General features: G+C 38.3%; 1 protein-coding gene across 1 annotated transcript; it reads left to right on the forward strand.

Annotated features, from left to right (window-relative positions):
* Positions 1-797: 797 nt before the first annotated feature.
* On the forward strand, positions 798-8,952 carry fam89a (family with sequence similarity 89 member A). The gene is made up of 2 exons (XM_085381773.1): positions 798-1,234; positions 3,324-8,952. The coding sequence occupies exons 1-2, from the start codon at positions 986-988 to the stop codon at positions 3,615-3,617; spliced, it is 543 nt and encodes a 180-aa protein (XP_085237899.1). The 5' UTR covers positions 798-985; the 3' UTR covers positions 3,618-8,952.
* Positions 8,953-17,133: the final 8,181 nt, after the last annotated feature.

A 17,133-nucleotide genomic window follows, 5' to 3' on the forward strand; every position in this document is an offset into this window, starting at 1 on the left:
CACCCATATGATTGTAATAGGATCTCTTAGAACAGCATTTAAACTTTGATTATTGTTCCACGTTTTTATTTTGTTTCAGTGCATGTGTTCTGTTGAGTTGTATGTTTGTAAAAGAAATACTTGCAGGAGTGATTTTTTTTTCTTGAGAATGGTATAAGATGTTATAATTATGATCCTAATTTATAACATAAGGGATACATCGTAATAAAAAAAAAAAAAGGTGTGAGATGCAAAGCATCCACCTGTGGGAGAATTCTGCAACAGAAAAAAGGTAGTACAAATATAACTTCTAGTAAAAGAAAGGCTTCTATTAATCCTGGTTCGAAGCAGGACAGCATGGTGGTGCAGTGGTTAGCACATTTCAGATATGTGGTTGACTCTTAAAGCCAGCTGTGAGTGCTTGCTCTCCTTGTGTCTAGCTTGTATTATCCAAGTGGTCTCCTCCCAAAGCACCAAAACATGCTTTTCATGTTAAATGATGTTTCTAGATTTATCAGCATCTAAAGGTTAAACCCTACAATGGACTGGCGATCTGGGATGAGAACGTGTTGCACCCAGTGACAGCTGGTATGGGTTCCAGCCCTTCTGCAACCCTGAATTGGATAAGTGAGCAAGAAGATGGATGGATATTACAAGGCAAAGTTTTCACGCTTCTCCTTATAATATTACAGGCAGAAAAAAGCCAGTATGCTTTAGCAATTATTGTTTCTGTTATTTTTGTTTTTCTCTCTTCCCACGTTCATCACACTTTTTTTAAGCTGATGTGATTTTATTTTGACGATCATACCGGAATTCCAGCGGCTTCACTCGGGATAACTGAACGTGGCGTCGTTGGCTACCCTGGGGTGAGAAAAGCACGGCTGTTGCTCGGTTTGTTCAGTGTGGGAGACTGCTGTGTGATAACAGTGTTTGTGGCGTCTTTGAACTGAAAAAAAAACAGGACTTTATAGACACTAGCTCTCCCCGCTTCGTAACACATAAGACGATGAATGGTAAGTCAACGAACGGCACGCTGGGGGGAATGGCCTGCATCGAGGGTCTACCGCCGCTGCCGAAGAGCCTGAGCGGGTTGCTGAACTCAAGCGGCGGCTCCTGGAGAGAAATGGAGAGGATGTACGTGAAGAAAACCATGATCCAGGACGACCTGAGCAGAGGCAGGAACAATGCCGATAACCTGCTGGCCAACAAGCCGGCCAACCTCGATGCAGCACTGGCTCTGCTGCGAAAAGAGATGGTAACATTTTCAGTGTTTTCCTTTATTTGTCGACAGGAAAGTGGTCCGTTTACCACTGCTGGTTTAATCCTAGCGATTTACATTCACAACCATTCAACCAAAATCCCTAAAGAAACTGCAGAAGTTTTCTTTTTTCGGCTTTTGGACAAACTTGTGTGCATTTTAGCTGAGAAATTAAGACTTTTTGAAAACAATAGTCTTTTGATTGATTCGGCATACAAAATTAACCCGTTCTGCATTATATAAATAAATTATGAAGTTAAAAATATTGATTTATGTCCTGTCTGTTTGGGATTTTTGTTCAGTGAACATACAAATTATGTTCACTGTTCATTGTTATCACTTCTGTTAAGTGTGTTTTCTCCTTGCTCTGTTTATTAAAGACTCGCTAGTTAATTAACTTAACATGCCACCCAACCACCTAGAAGCACTTGAGGATAAAAACGAGATTTTTTTTTAAATGGACTCTGGTGTTAATAACAGCCTATATAAGAAGAAGGAAAAAAGGGGATCAGGAACAGCTTTGCATTGGATGAGACAAATTAAGCCATTAGGCTTGTGCTGATTTGGATTCTAAGCTCATTTTAATACCTTTTAGCTTCAGTATAAAAGTTTCTATTGTGACATACAGAAACCAACACAAAATCCTTCAGTGAACTAATACCTGCTATCACATTTGCAGAGATGTAATCAGAGTGAAACTCTTACTGCACACTGTTTTACACTCCCTTGCCAGCAGCAAGGATTTTCATACTATCACCGGACCAGATTTCATTATTGAGGTAGATTCCCAGCAATCTTGGTTAATGCTTAACAATAGCTTGTTTTCTTATGTGAAGTCACGTAGCTGAAAGAGGTTAAACTGCTGCTGAAACTCTAGGCATTTGGATTTATTTATTTTTTTCCTAAATCTTTCTTTCCTAAATCCCACTGACTCTTTATGTCCTTTAGCCTTGGCAGAGTAGGTTCCTAATGTTAGCCTTATTGCTTTGCTGCTGTTAATGTATTACTGTGGGGTTGTTGTAGTTAATAAGTTGTCAGTGTCCTATATTTTTAAAGACTCTAAGCTTGTCCCTGTGCAGTTTTAAAGAGCACAGTGTTTGGTGTGCGTTTTAGCTGCCTGTGTTATGCTTGACCACTGAGTGTGCCGTGCCTCTAAGTTCAAACTGCACTGTCAGCTCAGCCGTGAGGTCAGCAGCAAAAATGCCCTTTACACACCATCATCGTGGCCTTGACACACCGATGTCACAGAGTCAGCTGAGGCCACAGGCGAGGATTATTTTTATTACTTTCTTCTCTTTTTGTTTCTTTGTTAGAGGTTAAATTTAGTGACTGTTTAGGTATTTTACTTGAATAATTCCTTTACAGTCACTCTTTTGTTGCTTATCTTTCTGTTTATGTGCTAAACGGTTGAGAAATAAATCAGATTTTCACTAATGCCAAGTTATTAAGGTGATTTGCCAGACAGATGTTTTTGGAGCTAAAACAATGAATTCATTCATCTATATTTAAAAAATAAATTGGCTATTATGCCGGTAAAAGCCCCACAGGCCCATTTTATTATTAAATGGGCCTGTGGGAACCCTGGAAGATTTACTTGCTGTAGAAAGATCCTGGTTACTGAATGCTCAGAAGTATAAGACTGAGCTTTTATTTGTAGGCAATATTGGCCACTGAAGGATGGTTGGAGAGTTTAAGTGGTGCAACTGGTGTAAATTTCATCATTTAAAGGAAAACTTGCTAGGCTCCATGTTTGTGTCCTTACACCCAGCTTGTTGTGGCACTACACTATAAGGGCACCTGCTATGCATATGTCCGTGAAGTAATTTAGAAAATGAAAGCAGAGCCGCTTGTTCGTGGTTCCTGTAGCTGTTTGTGTTCATGTCAAGCGATTATAATCCCAGGTTATTAGACAAAATGACACGTTTAAAAAATTTGTAGAACATTATCTCTGGGTTTCTTAATTATTAAACTGTGAACAATTAAAAAGGCAACAAGCTGCTGAAAAATAATCTAATAAGCTAATGAGTTAGCTGCAGCTGTACTTCCCTGGGTTTTTTAATGCTAATCCCTATACTGCCCCCTGCAGGTGGGTTTGCGTCAGCAGGACATGTCCCTGCTGTGCCAGCTGTGGTCGCTCCACGAGTCCATCCAGGAGTACAAGGGGAGCTGCCAGGACCTTAGCGCAGCCTCCAGCCTCAGCATGATGGAGAATGGCTACTTTGACGAGGATGACGAGTATTACCCGGAGCCTGGTTCCACTCCCACCGGGGAACAGCCGGATGGAGACATTGGAGATGGGATGGCAACAATGGGGGCAGCCAAGAATGGGAGCGGCAGTGGCAAAGGGGACAGCTGGGACTCCTTTCGCGTTAACATCTGAGGCCTCGTTGTCAGCATTTTTCTTAGTGTGGATGCATATTTTTGGGTTGACAGACTGGATTAGGCTGGAGGAGAAACCTTTTTGGCCTCCAGGGAGTGAGTGGCTGGTGAGAGACAACAGACTATGGCGTCTCGTGGAACTGTAAAAATCCAGCTACCTTAAACACCTCCTCAGGTCAAACATCCGCCTGCTTGTGTTGCAGAACGTTGTTTCTGCAGCGTGACCAGGAGCTTCATCAAACTGCAGATGTGAGCGATCAGATATTTTGAGAAGTTACTCTCTTAACAACCTCTGAAACACTCAGGGGTTGGGATCAATTGTATCCAGCGACTCGATATAGTCAAAATTCGGCAATATACATATATATATATATATACACACACACTTCTTTTTGTAAACAGCTTTATTGCTGCTTCTATGTCCGTTTGTTTTGTTAGACAGTCACTTTCTTTTTGGCTGAACTTTTTTTTTTTTAATTTACATATACAAAAATATATGAACAAAGTTTTATTATTTATTATATAATATAAATAACAAAATATTTGCTTTCCTGTTACTCTGACATTTTCTACTGCACCATTCCTCAGCATTTACAGGTTGGAAAGAATCCCAGAAATCCAGAGCTTTGCAATCAGCATTGGTGCAAAAAGATGACTGACTCTGTGGACATATTAATGGAGACAGTGTGTGTGTTTCTTCTAAGTGGTGAAACCATTAATTTACATCAACCCCTTGGGGTCCAACCAGAAGTAGTAGTACAGAGAAAGAGATGAGGTCCTCATATCCACTGAGTTTGTGTGCAGGTATGAGGTCTTCACCGTCCTGCCTTTAGGTGGAGCAGATATCTGCTCAGGAAATGTGAAATCTTCAGAATGCTGGAAACAGTTTTAACTGTTTGCAGAGGTGAAAAACCCCAAGCCCAGCGTGCTGTGTTGCAGATATAGTGCTTCAGCACTTTACAGGCATATCAGACATGTCTCTGTTCTCAGACTTTGTAGTGTTCAGGACACATCTGCCTGAATTTAACTTTCTGCTTTAATATTATCTATCTTTAAGAAACATTTACTTAAAGATTAAAACAGAACTCAGTTTATTTCTGGATCTTGGTTTCATTGTATTTATCAATTTAAGTGGGGGTCCGCCCCAATCAAGGGTTGGCTGGTTCAAACACTGAACATTCAGATATTAGTTTCTTGAGGTCAGTATTAACATGAATAGAAATGCAAAGACTACCTAAGTTGAAACAAGAATTATTCTTCAAAATAATAGAATTATTCTATTATAGATGATAATGAGCATTAAAAGAAATTATGAAGCCACATACAAATATGGCCAAGAGCTGAGCTGTGATCTGGTAGCTGGAACATTTTTCATTATGGAAACAAAAAATAAAAAATCTACACATTTTCTCACTTTTTCATGGTGCAGTTTGTTTTTAGACACTTTTTTTTTAAATGGGACCTATTGTGCTGATATCACTTCCATGCTGGCTTTGTATGATTCACAGTTTACAGTAATCTTTCTTTGAGTTTAAAAACAAACAAACAAAAAAAAACCCTTGCCCTTCATGGGGATTTCTTACTGACCTCCTTTTTTTATTGATTGATTTTGTTCCTTTTAGAAACATTTTTGCATAATAGGTCCCTTTTAACTTTTTCTGGTCCCAGTGGCCTTCAAATATCACCTACAGTGTAAATAAACATCTGTAGCTCTAGACCTAGTAGCAACTATCACATGAAAACCCGGTGCTTTATACTCTTATGCATCGAGATCTTAACCAATCTCATTTTAGCGTCATGTGCTCTGTTAAGTGTGACAGATGCCCGTGCAGGATTAAGCTCATTTTTAAGTCATCCTTGAGGAATATAAATCTGATTATATCAGCATTTGGTCATCTTTGCATACGTTATAGGGGCTCTTTAACGATCTCTGCTTCCATTACAATATGACGGTGGTCATTAATTAGATTGTAACAAAAAAAAGTGCTTTTGTTTTTGCTTTGGTTGGGTTTTTTTTTTTTTTTTTAATCAGAAGAACTTGCCTTCATTGCCTCATCTATAATAAAAAAAACAACTAAGTTAAAATTCCTTCAATCTAAAATCTAAAATCTTGACTGTTTAAGACTTTTGGATGTGAAAATCCTCTTTGTAAACACATGAATGGTCTACTCAGGCTTCCTAAGTATCTAAACTCTGCAGCAAAGGTCTCAGCTCAGCCTGTAGCATACAACACAGCTACAGACACAGCACAGCAGCTGTGCTGTCAATCATAAATTGAGTTTCTGAACTCACCATCGCTTTGAGAAGATATCGAGGGTTCATCTTTGCACAAATGTGCTCATATTTCGTCACCTGTCTGTACGTCAGTCCGCTATTTGAACACAAACCAAAGAGAGTACGCCACTCAGCATTGTATTTGGTTGACGTTGCTGATGTAGGCGGGATCTGGCTATGTTGAACTTAAAACTTAACATCTGGTGTCTTGACGAATGTCGTTAGGAGTTTTTTGGAGCTGATGAATGAAGGACATTTGGTTGGCCTTTTGAACAGTTGGCCGCCTTCTTCCCCACTCAAAGACCAGCGTTTTCAGTTGACTGAATTAAAATGTCACCGACCAGTGAAAGTCTAGAGGATTGATTTATGACAAGTATGTGAAGAGTCAGATGTGTCGCAATAACATGTGGATATGAAACCATGTTTCCGCAAGCACAGTAACCCTTGATCTTCTAACTTCTCTCTAAAATCTGTCGACATCAAGAGTTTCTGATTTAACCGGAGTAGTCTGACATTTTGGGAAAATGTTTCAGTTACATACTTCATCTGTTAAACGTAAAGTCAAACCAGCACAATCACCAGATGGGGAAGTAGCTAGCATTACTATGTCTTACTGCCTCCATTTCCCAGACATGGATTAAGCTGAGATAGACCATAAACTTTTTCCCCTGGAGGTCCTCCTAGGATTTAGTCTGGGAGGAGGTTTAATCCGTGTTGGAGAGTAACAAAATCCACTGGCAAGCAAAGTTGCCACTTTGACATAGTTTTGTTATCCATATAACCTGGACCTGGTGTGTGAAGTAATTTTAAACATTACCATCACATGGGGACACAAAGTGAACAATGGTTGATTGTTTTTTGAGCAGGATGAAGTTTGGGGTGGAGCAAAGCTAAACTCTGTTGTCACCATAAAAGGATGCAAGTTCTCCTTGAGGTTTATCATATATTTTTTTTTTCCTGATCTAAGCTTGGACAAACATTTTTTTTGCCTCTTGCATATGTAACTACTCACTTTTATTCTGAACTTTTCCATAATGCATTTGCAACTTTCTGACTAGTCTTATTATTTAACAGAGTCCATTGACTTTGGTTCCAGTGTTCTGATAAGTTGAAATGATTGTTCTCTGTTTCTCTCTGTTGCTTTTTATGATCCACATTTAATGAAACTTAACTTTGTCTGTGAAGTACACCTGTATGCGACTGCTGCCAACATTTCTAGTCGGATTACACATTTAGGGTCAGGTAAAGCACCTGTTTTACTACTGCAGTCTACTGCTAATCTGAAGCCGAAAGCACGTTTGATTAAACGGTTTTAAACCACTGACGTTTAGGACACGAGTCACATCTTGATCCCAGGATTTCTATTGGATGTCTACCCAATTAGTGCCTTTTTATAAGATGTTCAAGATGGGAATGAACATATACCATAAGTCATATGAACTGATTGGCCTGTACTTTGGTTTTTAAAGCTGCTACATGTGGAATTTGAAACATAATGACTTTAGCAATCTCACAAAACTCATTCTGAAGCTGTGCCAGAAATAAATGAATGTCATGCTGACATGTCGCTCTCCTCCAACTCCAACGAGTCCCTAATTTGGATCTGTTGTTAATTATACTCTTCTCTGTCAAAAGATTGTTTGGAATTTTATTGGCAGGGATGCAGCTGTTGGGAACGGTGTACTGCTGACACCCACTGAAATTTGAGTTGCTCTAGCAAAAGTGAGACATCTCTCTTCCTGTTTTGGTTGATGCTTAGAAGAAATTGTACACCTCAAAATAAAAGGACCCTAATGTATGGCGGTTATTTCTTCAGAATACAACTTTAAAGTACACGTAGCAATTTTACCGTCAAGAACTTGTATCAGCCTTAAAGTCAGCTGAGGCATTTGCAAACCGAGCTAGGTGGTGCACTCCTCACTTGTTCTTCAAGTCTGTTTTTTGCACTTGTTTGTGCCTGTTGCTGTGTTAAATCCCCAAAAATACGACTACCTGACCCTCTTTGAGTTTGTCACTACTACACAGGTGCATGGTGCTCTTTGTACGCTTACACTATTGTAGCTTAACCCAGCACAAGAGAGCTAAGAAGAAGCTTTAAATTGAACACCAGCAAATTGTACTTAATATTGTACCGTTGCCACGTGTGTTGCCTGTTCTGTAGACTAAAATATGCCCCTTTTTCACATGATTATTGGATGTGTAACATGGAGATTTCATCTCAGGGTAAACTTTAAAAAAAATTGTTGTTTTTTTTTGGGTGGTTTTGACTCCTGACAAAATAGCATACTTCCCTTAAACAATGGCTCTCGAACTAAAGGTGAACAATGCTATGTCACACCCACTTACAGTGAGTCATAATTATGATTCAATGGTTTGGTGCAAGTCTCAAAATCAAAGGGCAAACTTTGCACCAACTTTGAACAATCAGGAGGCGAAGACGCCAAGTGCAAAACAACCACAAAAGCTTGACATAGTTTGACTTAAGTGCGGATTGCCCCTGCAATCACGGTCACGCCTGAGCGTTCACACCCATGCTGTAGTGGTTGTGAAAAGCGTTTTGGAAAACCTAGTGAGGGTTGTGGCACTTGAATGGAGAATAACTTGAACATTACTTCCAATGAGGAAAAAAAATAGCTGAAGGTGTGTAATGTGTGTGCGCCTTTTCTGCAGCTGACCAAATCTGACCTGTGTCCAAACCTGGGTTTGAAAACATGATTGAGCCAAGACAGTTCATTATTTTACAAGTGACATGTTTATCAGTAGGCCTGAGTATGCAGATGTAACCTATTGAGGAAATCAGAGAAGTAAATGCAATTTCATTCGTGTTTGTTCTTTATATCTCTTATTGTAATCGTTCATTAACTTGCTTTAGTGAAAAGAAGGATTTTATGTATTGTTTTTTTTTGAATAAGTAACATTTGGAGAACACGTGAAGGCTGTGTTGCCGCCATCTATCATTCCTCCTGTTCTCTTATCCATGAATGACCACACTGCTGTTTGTTTGGACAGTACTCTCTCATAGTTATACTGTTATGAATTTAATAAAGCGGTTCTGTACTTTTCAGGTTTTTAGAGTGATGTTTTTTTTATGAGGGAAATATTGATCGTGCCTTCAGACTTCTAAATTAAACTGACATGAATAGCAGATCAACAATTAAAGCACAGTTATGTTTTAGTAGAATTTAATTTGATACTTTGGGGAGATATGAGATCTATGGGTATATTAATGATTGTACCAGATCCAATGACATCCTCTCCAGGTGTTTCTGAGATAAAGCATTCATAAGGATTGTGAAAGTGAGCTTATAGGAACCACGTCCTTAGTTCCATGACACAAGTGGCTGTAGATATTATGCTCTTGGTTGTGTTTTCTATCGATCTCTATTTTCATCTTATAACTGAAAAACATCTGGAGAGCATTTCATTACATCTGGAATAAACGTTCACTTGGACGCAAAAATCAACAGGTCAGGTTCATCAAAGGTCAAATCTCTCTCATTTTTAAGTTATTTCCCAGGCCCACCTAGAGGGATTTATGTATATTTTTTTAACATCCAGCCCAAAAGTTAATTTGGACTTGGGGCTGAACTGATTAGATTTTGGTCATCAAATTTTACTATGACCTCACTCCCGAGTGCAACTAGAGAGAATTTCAGTACATTTGGAACAAATGATTTTGGAAGTAAAGGTTCGGATATTTCACCTTCTTAATCTACTTACTTACTTTCATGTATGTAAAATTTAATGTTCTAATGAGATTTATGACCATTGGTCAAACACATACCTCAGGAACAGAAGGAGGATTGTGACCATATTTCATAATTGGTATAGTTCACTGAATTGGTAGCACCAACCTTCACATTATACATTTCATTTGGACAGACTGGCTGGCAGACACCTGTAATGTGATCATTCTGGTTTGAGCAGAGTAGCCAGCAGCTCTGTGGGGCTGCAGATGCTTTGAGTAAAATGCAAATGTCAGCATGCTGACAACAGCAATGCTAAATCTCTCTTATCTAGCATAGTATTTTAATACACTATCACTCAGCATAAAGCCCTAAGCACACAGTACAGGTAAAGTTGTTGAGGTTGTGTTTACAATAAAATTTAGAGTATGTATTTAATTTTGTAGTGATACTTTTGTTATTTTTATATATTTGTTTTTGCTTCAAAACCTAAATTGTGCTGGTGAAACATTTAATGTGCTAATGTGTGCACAGATACAGCCTGCACCAGGAGATTTTCTGGAGAGCAATTCATTTCAAGCTTGGTGGTCATCCTAGGCTAGGAAACATCCTGTGGTAACCTCGAACATGTGTTCCAAATACTGCTCTAACCTAAAAACTTTAATCCACTTGTGGCACGACTGGATAAGTAAGTTGCTTGGTCTTTAATTATTATCTCAATCTGTTTTGAAGTTGTTGAGACGTTTCACTTTCGATCACTGTTACTGGCAACCTGGCAAACTAACTACTAATCATGTAGGTATGCCACAAACAGGCTAAAAAAATAAAACCTTTACATTTGCACTGTTTACACCCAAAATCTTAAAAAAAAAAAAAAATCCAACTAATACTCTAGGAGAAACAGCTCTTTCACACCAAACTGTGCTTCCTTGCCATCTCCCTGCTGCCCTACTTATTTCTTGTTCTCAATGCATCTCACTCTGACCTGCATTTAAATGCGCCAATCTGCATTTTGGTCTAGAGTAGCTGCCATGCCTGTGCAGTTCCAGTGTAATTGATCATTACTGCAGCAGGATGTGGTGGCTTTGATGTAGCAGCTTCTCCTGCTGGGAGGTTGGGATGAATTACTGATGATGATAACACTGTTTATATTTTCATACTCAGAGTCTCTATGTAAATTCTCACCAACCTCCCTGAGAGACTTAAGAAATGGGTCATGCAACAATATCTCGGTTTCATACAGCATGTGCACCATTTTTTTTCCCGTTACCTGTTATCACAGTTGCTGTGTATTTGCCCTGTGTGGTGTTTATCTAAAAATTACACGATCTGACAAATCTGATGGCTACTTTTTAAAAAGTGGACTCTAGATTTTAAGACATTATTTCAAACATGTTAGAATAATACAATTAAAGCACCAAGAAAATAATGATCAAAGTGAATTACTTGATGTGTTCACAAAGGAGTAAAAACAAGCATATGCTTATTTAATCCTACCCTATTCTGCACTCGGTAATCACTTTACTTCCTGTTTGTATCCTGCATTTATTTGATTTTATAAACCCAGATATATGTATTTACAGATATATGCAGATGTACACACCTATCAAAAATAAAAAGTAACAGGTCAAAGCCTTTTCCCCCCATTACTTCAAAAAATTGTCATGCTTCCATTCATCACTCAGTCTGTTTCGCAGCTTCACTCCACATAGAGAGATCAAAAACTTTCTATTACATACGAACACAGAGATGGTTTAAATATAACTCCCCCCTCAAATATTATCCACCATCCCTGTAAAAAATGTTTTGGATATTGTGAGGAACTAAGTAAGTAGGAAGTATAGTTTATTGTTTTATACAGAATTTGTACAGTGTGAAAATGAACCACACTGGTGAATTTTATTGTTTTGGATTTTAAGGGTATAGTGTTATAGATGATCCATGATATTTTGTAACCATTATTATGGATTATCCTTCTGGTCCTTTTTTGCAATATAAATAATTATGCTAGTAGTATTTATAAATATTGCTCCAAACCTCTAAACAGTCATCTGAATATGGTGTAACCAGTGAGCAGTAGAGATTGTAGTAGAGTAGTGATTTCTGGATTTCTGTGTTTTATTTTATGCAGTTTTGAAACGCTTCTCAAAACCTCACTATGTATATGTTCTATCTGAGATTTCTGACTTCGCCTGTTATCACATCAAGAAACTTATTTTCACGAACTCTTCAGTGTCCATCCCATGTTTTATGAATCAAGAATGGTGTATTCCTTTTACAATTCACAAATATCAGAATTTTACTTTTACTTACTTTACTTTTTTTTTTGTGCTGTCAAACCACTTCTGTACTTTGAGCATTTTCTTTAAATTTGCCAGGTGTCCCCCAGGTGTCTGTACTGGGGCCAAATCTTTTCATAATTTATGTAAAAGATATTTGTCAGCAGGCTCTATTAAAAGGATTTTTTCCCCCAGATCGTTCTTGTATGTTCTTGGGGAAATTTAAAGGAGCTACTAATAAGTGATAAACTAATTAAACAGTGCATTTGACCAACAAGTGATCGTTTGAGGACTCTTATATTTGCCTCGATGTTTTCCATTTTTATTCTACAAAAAGAAATACTTTACTTTTCTCAACACTGTCCTAAACTAAGCAGTGAAGTACATTTTACTCAGTCACCCAGCATTACAAGCAAAATGATTTACATCTGAGTGCATTAAGGAATGATAATCCCATACAATAGAAATCATATTTTAACATTAGTACAAGTTATTTCATACAGTGAGTTACAGTATTATTCATTCTATCCAAACTGAAAGTGCAGTTTATTACTGATACATGCTGGTGATGGTTTAACCTTTGAATTTCTTGATTTTATTAAAAGTACATTTTATTGTCTCTTTCTTGTACTATGCTGTGTTTAAAGTGTCTTATAATTAATTTTGCCAGATCTAATCTCAGGTCTACAAAGCATTTGTCATTTAGCAAATCTTTGTGAGAGGTTTAGATTGTTTGGCACTTATCCTTTCGTGTCCATGGCCTTCGTGCGCATATCTTTGACTACAATTGCTGGAAATTCCTACATGGTATAAATTTCCTTTATACAGATTCCAATAAAAGGCAGAAAAGCTCAACAATTCCATTTATTGGAAAAACAGACATAACACATGAATGTGACCACAGTTCTAACAGAACAGCATTTCTGATATTATTTATTTATTTAACCACCCAATGTAAAGGTAAAAAAAACAACAACTGTAACATTTTGGGCTTTAAATACATCGATCCATATAAACCAATGGGCCAAAACAATACAATTGCATGCAGGTGACCTGAATAGCAGACTGTGCTGGAACAGACATGATCCAGAGGCTCCATGCCATATCCCCTTGAATCTGTTACCAGCCTCCTCTTGTCAGACACCTCAAAAGGTCCTGTCTCTCAACTGTGATAGGTCGGAGCTATTGTGTGGCGTGAGGGCCTGCTCATATAATGCCAGGCATTTGAGGACTGCCACATTTACTTTAGTAATGAATTTAGGGGGGGAAAACAGTTTACTTCCACCATTGCATGATCATATTTTGTTGTCATTGTAGCAGCTCCCACAGGTAAATGGTGTAGTTGCACACTTATGTTAATTAAGTAATGATGAAAGTTTAGTGAGTCATTTCATTATTTTTACAGTGCTATTTGATGTCCTGTTTTTCTGGTGTATTTTCTCTGTGAGCATGCTCTGCATATACCGGCCTCAGTCTGTATCGTTCGAAGCTCATGTTGTCTCTCTGTGCTCTGGTCTTGTGCAGGCTGTGTGAGCGTCTGTTAGGAGATTACAGCAGATTAACATAATCCTGATTGAGAGAGCAAATCCAAGGTGCGCATCACTCTCTCTACAGGGAGGGATGAGGCAGATTGCCACATCAGTGGGATCGACACAAGGCCAACAAACATCGTGAAAGCTGTGTTTATAGTGAATATTGCAAACTAGTGGTGATGTTTTTGAGTTAAAGTTGCCAGTTGGTATTTTTTGCTTCTAATTCTGTAATTCTGTGTTGTAATATGTGTTTTTCCTTGCGTAACTGACGCCCACAGAGTTTGTTTTTGTTATACTGTGCTCCTGTGCACTCCTCCTTTCCTTTGTGTTGCTCTTTTCAGTCCACTGATCCCAGTGAGGCCAGTGCATACCACACTTGTTTGTGTTTCAGGCCTTGCTCTGTCTTTTTGAATAAAAAGCAAATGACTGCAGGTTTAATACACAGCCTATTTCCTGGTAATGTTGTATTTCCTCATTTGAATATGCATAGTGGACCTCATCCAACTGTTCTGCTCCCCACTGACATCAGGATTTCTCCTGAGTTTCAGCTCTTGTCTCTTGGATGCACTGAATCTGAATTACAATTTCATGCAAACGTTCCAAGCTAGATCCTATCCTGGCTTTGGTGATTTCCACTGTGAGGCTAACTTTGTGATCTGCAGTGATTCGACAGATTGCCGTGGAATTTGGCATATTTTCCTCTGGAAGAGAGCTTCAGTGTCTTTCAGCCCCAAACTCTGTCTCATGGAGAAATACACTCAAACTAATGACACAAATATCTGTCTCAGCTCTTTGTGTTGAGTACTAACAATGTAACAAATATGCTAACACAGTTAGCTAAAATAGCAATGGTGACAGGCACTATAGCAGCTAACACAACGACACACAACCTCAATTCAATAAAAGTCAGGAGCCTGTGAGTAATGTAAAAAAACAGAACGTAAGGATTTATAAATCCCATAGAAAACATATCAAATGTTTAAACTGAGAAAATGTATCATTTTAAGAACAATAGTTCATTTTGAATATGATGTTAGCAACGTGTCTGCAAAAAGTTGGGCCGGGGGCCATGCTTACCACTGTGCAGCCCCTTCTTTTGAAAAGTCTGTAAACTTTTGGGAACTGAGAAGACCAGCTGTTGGATTTTTTAGGAGATGAATATTGTCCTATTCTTAGGACTAGTCTGATGGAGGATTCTCACTGCTCAGCACTCCTCTTGGTCTTATTTTTCATTTTCTGATATGCCAAATGTTATCAGTTGGTGAAAGATCTAGGCTAAAATTCAGCACACAGACTCTTCTACAGCCATGCTGTTGTAATACGTGTAGTATATGGATTAGCATTGTCTTGCTACTTATGCATAGCATTCCCTTAAAAAAAACATCATCACAATTGTAATATATTGTACTTTAAAACTTGATATACACATGTCAGGGTTGATGGTGCTTTTCCAGATGTGCAAGCTAGTAATTCCATAGGCACTGATGCACCACTATAGCATCAAAGACAGAGGCAGAGTGTTAATAATAAACCAGATGGTCCCTCTACTCTTTAGTCTGGAGGATTGCATATATTATTTGCCTATATTATATTATATAATATTTAATATTTTGATGTAGACTAGAAATTGATGTGAAAAAAATCATGCACCATTCATTTCTTATAAATGTTATTTTGTACCAGGCTCTAAACGTGATTTCAGGCAAATTAACATGGAAATCGATGGAGATTGACTAACTCCTTGAACGGCATTTTCTTTCACTTCTATTTTGTTTCATTTGTGCAAAAAAAACCACAACAAAAATCACATTTAAAGAAGCACAAAGTTCTCCTAAAACAATAATCTAACATAAGGAGGTTTCCAACTGATCAGCTTAGATATTAAATGTGCCACCTATTTCATTTATGGATGGAGGAATCCGCTTTAGCCTCAGTTTATACCTTTCAGTGCAGAATTAGTTTTACTTCTCCATATTGTACCTGGCAGGTAAAATGACTTCAGGCTTACTACTGTTACAGTAATCTGATTAGTAAAACTCAGATTAAACCACTGCACACCACAGTAAGAGACCAGCACTTTCCACCATCACACAGTCAGTGGTTTGTTCACAAAGATTTTGTCCAAAGGTCAGTGACAAAGGTGTGTTTGTGTTTATTTAGGATTTTGTCTTCTTATTGAACTTAAATCTAAAGACAGAACAGGTGGATGTGGCATTTTAACAACATGAACAGTGTTGTGTCTTTTGTGACTTTAAGGATTAGAATTTGAGATCAAAACTTGGTCATGAGGTAAAAGCAGAAGCAGGCCCGAGCTTCTGTTTTTATGCAAATAACGTATAGACTACAGGGTGTTTAAGTTCATCTGGCTGACAGGCGACACATTGTGAATGTCTTACATGCCAGACGTAGTGCATAGGGTGCAGCATTCATAAAACACAGATCCACCCTTGGTGAGGACACTTAAAACATTCCACATCAGTGTGCTGTCTTTCCAACTATTCAGAGGCTTGTAACAACAAGCGCCCGCGTGCAGAAGCAACACGTATACAAACAGTGAAATATCTCATTAAGCTCTGGGTGAAATACAGCATATTTTGTCTTTTTATACCCCAATATGACAAACACTCTAGAGAACATGTAGTACAAAAACAAAGTATCTGCATGATGTTTCCTATGCACAGTTTTGCAAACTCGCTCTGCAAGTTTATTCCACATGATTTATTACAGAAGCATACGCTGTCTGCCTGACAAATGTTAAAGGGTTTAATGTTGCGGTTGAGCTGGAGATTGTTGCATTTGGCGAAAGGTTGGATAAACCATGGAAGGGTCGCCACTGTGTCACAGTGACAGACCACCATTCACACCTAATTTAGAGTCATCAGCTAACCTAACCCCACTAACTGCATGTCTGTGGACTGTGAGGGAAAGCCAGGGTACCCACGCAGACGGTGAAAGAACATCAAACCGCCCACAGAACGACTCCACCTGGCCAGTGCATTTAAACCCAGAATAATTACGCATTTTAAATCTCTGCATTCATCATGTGAATTTTGCGCAAGAACTAAATAACTGTTTGAGAGGCAAAGAGAGAAAATACGTCCTCAGTACTTTGAAATAGCTGGAAATGAACAATTATTAATTTATAGGCGCTGAACTGAATTTTAAGACAAAAAGAAGAAACAATTCCCCTTGTGAGGTCAGCACAGGGGTTTGTGCCTTAATACTGACAAACAATAAAAGTTCAAGTTACAAAAAGCTGCTGAATTTTTTAAGTGGAAGAATAAGTTTTATGGCTTGCTGTGGCAAACATCCCATCCACTGTGAATGAAACTCGAATTTTTTTTACTAGTATCCAAAATGTTAAAGTTTAAAATGCACAGTCCAAAAACCCTGTGGCTATATCCATCTTCTATCTACAGTCTATGATACAGCTAAGAGTTCAGACTCTATTGTGTCTCCTCTTCTGCTTTCAGTAAAGTAACACAAACAGCACTAAAACAAAAAGGAGAGAAAAGCTATTTTGCAGCTACTAAACTGATTCTATTTGTTTGTGGTAATTGTATCTTTAGACCTTACATCATTGAATATCTGTCACATTATCTGTGACTTTGATAAGGCGGCATCATTCATCTCACACTCACAGATGTATCTCTAAAGAATGCCCGATTGCTTTTCCCAGGTTCAGATCCATGTTTACGCACTGTAGGCAAGTGTGGTGAATAAAGTCCACTCAGTTCACAGGTGCT

Source organism: Rhamphochromis longiceps, linkage group LG15, assembly GCF_057381845.1.
Source record: "Rhamphochromis longiceps isolate RC_006_pf linkage group LG15, R_longiceps_female_GT1.1, whole genome shotgun sequence".
Classification (NCBI taxonomy): Eukaryota; Metazoa; Chordata; class Actinopteri; order Cichliformes; family Cichlidae; genus Rhamphochromis; species Rhamphochromis longiceps.

Excerpts from the sequence above, each read along its gene's own strand:
- fam89a (XM_085381773.1), top strand. The coding sequence starts at position 986 with ATGAATGGTAAGTCAACGAACGGCACGCTGGGGGGAATGGCCTGCATC. Across the intron at positions 1,235-3,323 it reads CTCTGCTGCGAAAAGAGATG|GTGGGTTTGCGTCAGCAGGA; the intron begins GTAACATTTTCA and ends TGCCCCCTGCAG.